Source organism: Pristis pectinata, chromosome 18 (assembly GCF_009764475.1).
Source record: "Pristis pectinata isolate sPriPec2 chromosome 18, sPriPec2.1.pri, whole genome shotgun sequence".
Lineage (NCBI taxonomy): Eukaryota > Metazoa > Chordata > Chondrichthyes > Rhinopristiformes > Pristidae > Pristis > Pristis pectinata.
The window spans coordinates 29,972,436-29,981,612 of NC_067422.1; the positions used below are offsets into that span (position 1 = coordinate 29,972,436).

Below are 9,177 nucleotides of genomic sequence, written 5' to 3' on the forward strand. Positions count from 1 at the left end.
AGCTGGAAATGGAAAAGGGGAAATACCTTACCAAATATGGGCACCTGATGCACTGTCATAGTATCATCAACATAATGGGGCTCTGTGTAAGGCCGTACAGCTGAAAAGACAGGAGAACACTTAATAATTATTTGAAGATTTGTGCACATATCAGTACTGCAATCATTAAATCCATAAATCCTACCTAAATCTATTCCTTTCAGCGGGCCAGAGAACGTCCTTATTGCAGCTAAGTATTTCTCCTTTACAGAAAAATGGGAAAATAGTGTTAGTTTATTCGCATACAAGTTTCAAGTCAGCCAGTGTAGAACTTACAACATTAAAAGCTTAACATACCTTGTTTCATTGTCATAAATGGCCACTTACTATTATAAACTGTTTTAAGACAGGACTTCCATTTTGTGTATTGACTAGTTTAACTTAAAACCATCTCTATGAATGACTCAAAAGATCAACAGGCTGACAGTTTAGGCCAAGGGTCTTGTCTCCCCATTTACAAACAGGCAGGCCTGCAACATTACCTCTTATAGACCCGTGACACCACCTGCTTATTTAATCAGAATCAGCAGTGGAACCATCTTGTCCACCACAGGAAACTCTCCTCATGAATAGTCCCATTCACAGAATTACTTTTTTTTAAAAGAACATGGAACAGTACAGCACAGGAACAGGCCCAATCAGCCCATGTTGCCTGCACCCAACACAATGCCAAATTAAACTAAATCTCTTCTGCCTGCACATGATCCATATCCCTCCAGTCCAAGCAATTTCTATTTGCAACTTCAGTGAGGAAAGCTTAGCTCTTGCAGCAAGGTCTTGGTAAATCAGAGAACTGCCTCTTCCTATAATGTCAAAGGGCCTTGAAGAAATAGTTTTTGCTAGGTGTTAGTTCTGGCTCAGCTAGCAGCACAGTACCCGAGCTTCCTTCTTTCAAATTAGCCTTCTCAGATAGATGTAAAAGATCCCAAGGACCTGCTTCACAGGAGAACCAGAAATATGTCCCCATCCTGACCTACATATAATGTTGTAACTATATTACCAACAGCTATTGCTCTTCAGAAGTACTCTGGGACATTTCAAAGTTATTTGAGGTACTTTATAAATGGAAAGCTGCATGTCTTCCATCAGTTCGATACCTTGCCCCAGTTCTGAAGCCAAGGGGTTACAGGCCAACTGCTCAGCACCACCCATGATTCAAATACAGAAACAGAGAGGCCAAGTTGGCACAAGGTTGGGGTGGGGCAGGTGCACAAGTTACAACAGGGAGGGTGATGCAGCACAATTTCCCCACCCAGCTCCCCCTACATTTACAGAACTCTCAGGGCCATCAGGAAAAGGGGAATAAGGGAATGAGAATAAGAGTTCTTAGTTCAAGAGATGAGAGGTTTTTGCAAGCTGAGTAGCCAAAAATGGTGAGAGTGAGGGGGCAGAGAGAGAGGCTGTAAAAGCAGCCACGAATGGTGGAGCAGAGGCATTAGCCGGGAAAGAATAGGCTCATGAAAAGAACCAACGCAACATAGAATAGAGGAATCCAAGGCATTACGGAGAGCCAAGTTCACAAGTTAATACAAGAATCAACATTGGAGGCTAGGAGGGAAGTGCTTGGGACTAAGGATGAAGTCAGTGCATGTGGCTAGGATGAGGTGGCCTTCAACAAAAGCTTTGTTGATGTTTTGCCATTTAGTAATAAGGGACGGAATAGGATTTCAATAGGTGATTGGAAATTAAAGGCAGGCAATGACGAGGATGTGAAACAAAGGAGTGTAGCCATTAGATAAATGAAGGAAACAGCAAGAAATTATCAGGGGGATATGAACCATCCATGGGGTACAAAGGGCTCATGACAAATAAATAATCCCAATATGCCAAACCCTTTGTTCAGCATTCAGAACTAGAAGCAGCCAGTAATGCCCAACTGGACAGCAAACGCCACAGAAGGTAGCCATGTACAACACCAGCTTGATAGCTTCCAATTCTTCATGTTGACGAGCAGATCCACACGTGGCATGGGTGCAACAGAGACAATCCACGTTCATATCTTCCTCTGCACATGGGTACCAAATGCAACTTGACACATGAAGTGCATCACGGAGCTGCAGTGCCCAGTACTTATTTTGCTCACAACTCAACAAACCACTTTCTACTCACAAACTGTGGTGGTCCAGAAAACACACATTTGGGAACACCGGTATCCTTCAACGTTAGAATCATACCTGAGGAAAACGTTTTTGAAAGGACAGTTTTAGTCTTTGTAGCAGGTTAAGCAAAGAATGCCTGTCTGTTCCCAGATCAACATGATTGACTCTTAAGAAGCTAAGCATATTACTTAGCTGCATGTAATCCCCACTCAGGACAATAAGCAAACTTCTATTTGCTTAAAACAGGGTTAAAAAAATAATGCAGACAATATCCCACCACAACACACCGAAGTAGCTGCCCACACACCCACCCAACTTCCCTGCACAGCCACAGGAGCCAGGTGTACAATTCCTTTGCACCCTTCAGGATCCACACAGCATAGGGTCTGTTCCTGAGGTAATTTCACACAAACAATGCTTTCTGAAACATTTCCTGGATCCTTGTATTAAAGTAGTTAAAACACAATTACTAGATATAAAATTCATTATAAATCCCTTAACAAAAATATTACCACTCAAATTCAAAGTTTCTTACACAGGGTCCATTTTCTTACCAGATAATCCTCCAACATTGCTCCAACTCATCCTGGTCACAAAAATATTGTCAAGACGAGAAACCTTTAGCCTATAAGTGAGAACAAAAATATCCATTAGCAATACATCACCCATTCTCAAACGTGGTGATTTTTGCACCCAAGTGTTTGATTAGACCAAGAGAGGAAAGAGACTGTGTTCCTTACTTGTGTTCCTGCATCAGTCTCTGCGTGCCTTCACCACAGTTGAAGAGATATCTGCAATACATACACAGAGCAAATGGTCATTGGAGCCAAATTAGTCTTAATGCAACCTGCTATTTTTAATCAATACTCTCCATCAGAAAAATGTAATTTCTTGCATTAGTGTTCAGGTGCTTCAAGTAGAAATATCCTTTCCTTGAAAACACCAGAGTATAAATCCTCAGCCTCTTATTCTACAATAAATTTGAAGTAAAAGACAGTGCAATCACCATGTTTTGCACATCAAGTTTTTACATGCTTTAAAAAAGGCCATAAGTACACTACTGACATCCAGTGGCAGTTTAAAAGCATTCAACCAGCTTTTTTTTAAAAAAGAGCAACAAACAATCTGCTGGAACAACTTGACAGGTTGAGCAGTGTCTGTTGGGGGAAGAAAGGAATTATCAATGTTTTGGGTCAAAAGTCCTGATGCTGCTCAACCCACCGAGTTCCTCCAGCAGAACGCCTGTTGCTCTAGATCCCAGCATCTATAGTCTCTTGTGCATGGACATTCTTTCTACAATAATCAAAACATGGCTTCTGACTCCAGGATGCCGATATTCATGTCTTTGGCAATGCATCTTATTTGTCAGTTATCTTGCCATAGATTTGTAAAGGGATTTTGAAATGGGCTACAGCCTCACTGATTTACAATTGCTAAATCAGAACAGCAAGATTTGCACATCAGGAGTTGTATACACTTTCTCTGGGCTTCTGCTGCACCAGTCCAGCCCACAGGTGAAAATCTTGGCTACTCTCAAATTTGACTATTGTCAGCTTAATATACATCCAAATATTTCATTGGTTGCAAATTGTTTTGGTAATCCTGAAAATATAAAATGTGCTACTTTACTGCAACCTTTCTTTCTTCTACCCAGGTAAAAAAATAAATGTCATCACACTGGTACGGCAAGAACCAGGCTACTCTCATGCATTAAAATTCACTGAATTCTAACTTTGGTTATACAAAAAATGTGCGATGTACATACACAAGAGCAGATATCTGCAAGAAAAAGACAACACTTGCAGGGACCCAAATAAGCAACATGGTAAAAGTATGTTATATTTTGAAAGCACCATTATTTGCAAGTCCTAGAGGTATACAGCATAGAAATAGGCTCTTTGGCCCAACTCATTCATGCCAACTGTGTTGCCCAGCGAGCTAGTCCCATCTGCCTGGGTTTGGCCCATAGCCCTCTAACCCTCTCCTATCCATGTACTTATCTAGATGGCTTTTAAATGTTGCTAATGTGCCCACCTCAACCACTATTTCTGGCAGCTCATTCCAAATACGCACCACCCTTTGCTTGAAGAAGCTGCCCCTGATGTTCCTTTTAAATTTCTCGCCTCTGACCTTAAACCTATGCAAGGCAATAGTGGGTTTTGTACAAGTAATATTATTGGTACAGGCAGCACCCACCATAACAGAGAAACCACTTTATGTCTGCTATGCTGCGCATTTTTGTTTGCTGTTCTGCATACTGTGTAAAGACTTATTTTACCGCTTCTCATTAAAGAAAAAATTACCTTTTATGAAAATTTTAAAAACAACATGCAAAAAAAGAGATACACCTCTAAAACTCTGAAGACTGAGTGTACTCGCTATAGTTGTTTAGTAGATTGTTCCAATGACTTTTCCTTCCGATTAAATGAGAGTCATCAGATAGTCTATTGAGGTAAATACCATTTCAGTTTGATTAATATCAATATCATACCTTTTCATTTCAATCTGTGTACCACATCCATTATGCTGCTTCACCAAGCCACAGTGATATTAAAATCATGAGTTTCTTTCCTAACTTAGTTATAATTCCCCATATTGATTTTAAATCACCTCTCTCTAATTTTGTTTTTTTTCTAAGCTTGCATTATTGATATAAACTAGATCTCCCAAAAGAAACTACATGAATATTTCAGCCACTTTGTGAAGCAGGGCAACACCACTATAATGAGTTCTGTCGATCGAGGGATAAATATTATCCAGGGCACTGGGAAACCTCCATGGACTCTTCCTCAAAATGGGATAAGCCAGGGGATTCAACTTGCCCAGCAAACAGATGAGCATTTAGAAACAGGCTCTTCCTACAGTACGACACTCTCTCAGTACCAACTTAAACGCTCAAAGCTTGGAACAAGGTTAAAACTACTACTCCAGTCCAAACAGCGTACAATGCCCTGCAACTTGAAGTCAAGAGAAAAGGGAGTAATTGAAATGTTAGAGCAGTGGAGAGACCGTGGCAACCATAACCTGAAGTATGTCGACATGATGAGAGAGCTAGTAACATCACAACTGGTGAGACTAGTAATTAATTCCCAACTTAAACGCTGCAACGGGTGAATGTTCCAAATGCTCTCCAAAGAGGTTAGCTAGCAAGAAAGAAAGAGGACCAAGAATTCACCTTTTTAAAACCATGACTTGGTCTCAGTTACAGCAGAGGCTAATGCAGAATATCACAAAGCAGATGTCAAGGCTCGACAGAGTGCAGCATGGTGCCAGGAATGAAGGACTTCAGTTAGATGAACATACTGAGAAATAGGCAGAGAAGATTAAGAGATTTGATGGAGGTGTTCAAAATTATCAAGGACTTTATTAAAATGAAACCACTTTCAATGGTAGGAAGGCTGGAAACACCAAACACAGATTATAAAAGCAAAATACTGTCAATGCTGAAAACCTGACAAATGTATTTAAAATACTCAGTCCATAGTTCAGGTCAACGGCCTTGCATTGGAACAGTTTCTTTCTCCACAAATGCTGCCTGACCTGCTGAATAATAAAAATAGAAAATGCTGGAAAAACTCAGCAGATCAGGCAGCGCCCGTGGAAAGAGAAACAGTTGACATTTCAGAACAATTCCGATGAAGGGTCCTGGACTCAAAATGCTGACTGTTTCTATTTCCACAGATGCTGCCTGACCTGCTGAATTTTTCCAGGACTTTCTATTTTTATTTCAGCCTTCCAGCATCAGCAGTTTCCTTGATGAATATTCCCAGCCTTTTGCTGAAAATCTGAAATAAAAACCAAGTGGGGAAATACTCAGCAGGTCGTGCGGCATCTGTGGATAGAAAAAGTTCGAGTTAATCAACCTAAACCGAAGACTTTGGTTCACTCTCCAGCATCTTGTGTAACAAGGATCAAAGGGGGTCCAAGACAGCAGCAATATTTGAACTTGTCACAGCTCATGGACACAACCACCCAAATGGCCTCCTCCCATCCTGAAAGTTGCTGCGATTTTATGATTCGATAAAACATTCTTTCTTTCTCCCCCACCATAACTCCAGTGCAACCTTGCCAATCAGTTTTTTCCATTATCCTATACAGACCACTGCTCCAGATAACGGTACATCCAAACCACATGGAATACACTGTGTTTTGCTCAGTGGGCTGCTTCCCTTGACCTACAGAATAGACGGCTATGCAAAGGCTGTTCTGACACTGCTGTTTGTATTTGGAGACAAATGCTTAGCCTCACGGCCATTGGGTAAAAACAGTACATCAGAGAGAATTCATTTTCTTAGGCAATCCTTCAGGACCGAGGATGACTTGCTTCCATTCCTGTTCTATGGGCTTAGAGGTGACTGATGATGCCTGGCCCATTAGTAGTTAAGCGAGGCTGTGCTCCTGATGCATGGCCTTGAGGTTCTCAACACCATCCCGAATGCACCTTCACCACTTTGAGCAGAAATGGGCCAGCGACCCTCAGGAGTCAAGGTCAAAGTCGAGTCTGTCATGTACACAAGTTCACGTAGGCACAAGTGCAATGAAAAATTTACTTGCAGCAGCCTCTCAGGCACAGAGCGTTTAAGCAGCATTCACAAGAAAAAACATAAATTATGCACAATTTTTACAAGAAAGATAACAATTAGAACAAAAAAGCGGTGATGTTGTATTCCTTCAAGGAGGCTTTGAGCATATCCTTGAGTTTTTTTCCTCTGTCTCACCTGATAATCTCTTCCCAGGAGAGGGGTCAGAATAGAGTGTCTGTTTCAGGAGTCTGGCATTGGCCACGTGACATTGGCCACAACAAACTGCTCCCTGACCCCATTCATTAGTTTTGTTGCACAGTTTCCCATTTTTTCTGCCAGAGGACATGAGCTCCGATACCAGGAAGTGGCCAACAATGCAGCAGGAGGACAAACATCTGGTTCTTGACAGCACACTGGTTGATGCCCTAAAACAGCTGGCAGTCATGCTAGGCATCTGATGCCAAAGGGAACTGCAGCGAGCAGTCGAGGGTGCCACCCGAGCTGACTGCCTGCCCCTCTTCTAAGGATACGTCCACCATGCATGGGTCTCAGTGGAGAGGGAGCATGTGGTGTCTAGGGGCACTTCAGAGGCCTTCTGGGACCGTGGGCACCGCTGGGGCTTGACTAAGGATGACAATATACTGATTTGAAGTGTTGTTTGATTGTATATTGACTGCATTAGAGGATTTGCAGTACTGTAATGCTTTGAATTTTTAACCTAATAATAAACCTACTTTGGAAAGAAAAGGGGAAACTCCAGAGGACAGCACCCATCAACATGGAATAGGTCTTTTCAGCAGCTCATTACAACTCTACATGTGTTATTTTAGGTCCATATTAACGTATCTTCTGTAACACCGGCTAAACTGAAATTAAACTCTTTCCCTCTCTCCACAGATGCTGTCTGACCCAAATACTTCCAACACCTTCTGGTTTTAGCTCAGATCAACTCCAGAGCTCAGAAATATGTTCAGATTATCTTATGTTTCCAATCCATATAGGCGACACATCACTGTGTTCAACATTTCTTTCAAAGAATTCGATACAAGCTGTGCAGTCTCAAATCAGTCACCAAATTAAGCAACTCTAATTGAGGCAACGGAATTGGTTAAGGCCTTACACCACCCTGCATCACTGATTACAACTCAAGGAAAACGTATTCATTGCCTGTCAGGGCTTTGGAATGATCTGAAAGAAAGGTGAAAAGTGTTGTATGAATCCAAGCAAAAGAAAGATTAAAGTTGGGAATTTGTCAAGCTTATACACAACACGTGGTGATTCAGAAATTAGCAAAATTGTAGAAACATAGAGACAAAAAGTTAGACATTGCAACAAAAAGCGTTGAGTTACCTGTTGTATTCCGAGAAGACATAGAGCGAAGCCCCATTTTCCCTGCTCCCAGTCGCCACAACCTGCAGGTAGACGGTGGAAGGTCCATGCACGTCCCCATGTCTCCTCTTCTCCCTGGACTTGATGTGGCGCAGGATATCCTTGGGCGGCTTCTCCCTCCTGCCGCCCGTGGTCTTGTGCTCCCGGGCCGGGCTGAGTGACATGCTGAGCGGCCGGAGCCAGGCAGCGAGTGGGAGCTGCGGGTGGCTGCGGGAGGAGCAGAAGCACCGCGTCCACCGTGCGAGTCTCCGCAAACTACCCGCAGACATTCAAGCTGCATGAAAATGCTCACACACCCGGCATAATCACCCTGCAACACTCCCACCCACCGGTTTCCGTCGCTGCTACTGACAACTTCTGGTGTCTTGCTGGAAATCCCCGCCCCCAAGATCAGAGCCTGTGCATGCATATAACCCATGGTAATGCAGTGCCTGCACCACAGTGTGCAATATGCCAACTCTCGCAGAAATAGACATGATGTATAAGATATTTTATTTATTAGTCACATGTACGTCGAAACACACAATGATATGCATCTTTTTGCGTTACTGAGAATGTGCTGGGGGCAGCCAGCAAGTGTGGCCACTCTTCCGGCGCCAACATAGCATTCCCACAGCTCCTAACCAGAATGTCTTTTGCAATGTGGGAGGCAACCCATGCAGACACCCGGGGAGAACATACAAACTCCTGACAGACAGCGCCGGGTATTGAACCGGGGTCGCTGGCGCTGTAATAGCGTTACGCTAACCACTACACTACCCCTGAGTTTTATAATTAATGCTTGTCTTTGCTTCTGAAAAAATGTTTCTGAATCACTTGGAAACATTTATTTGGCTGTAAAACTTAACCCTGATTAGTTGGAGAGATGAGACTGCAGATGATGAAATCTGGAGTAATAAATAATCTGCTGGAGGAACTCAGCAGGTCGAGCAGCGTCTGTGGGAGGAAAGGAATCGTCAACGTTTCGGGTTGAAACCCTGCATCAGTCCTGATGCAGACACGAGAGATTGCAGATGCTGGAAATCTGGAGCAATAAACACAAAATGCTGGAGGAACTCAGCAGGTCAGACAGCATCTACGGAGGGAAACGAACAGTCTTGATGAAGTGTCTCAGCCTGAAATGTCGA

General features: G+C 42.8%; 1 protein-coding gene across 1 annotated transcript in view; it reads right to left on the minus strand.

Moving 5' to 3' along the window:
* Positions 1–8,399, minus strand: part of elac2 (elaC ribonuclease Z 2) — a 45,490-nt gene extending 37,091 nt beyond the window's left edge. The window contains exons 1-6 of the mRNA XM_052032794.1: positions 8,012–8,399; positions 2,879–2,929; positions 2,693–2,763; positions 2,149–2,213; positions 185–242; positions 32–100 (exon numbers count right to left, since the gene is read on the minus strand). Coding sequence (XP_051888754.1) covers positions 32–100; positions 185–242; positions 2,149–2,213; positions 2,693–2,763; positions 2,879–2,929; positions 8,012–8,319 — 622 coding nt within the window. The 5' untranslated portion in view covers positions 8,320–8,399. The remainder of the gene's footprint in view (positions 1–31; positions 101–184; positions 243–2,148; positions 2,214–2,692; positions 2,764–2,878; positions 2,930–8,011) is intronic.
* Positions 8,400–9,177: the final 778 nt, after the last annotated feature.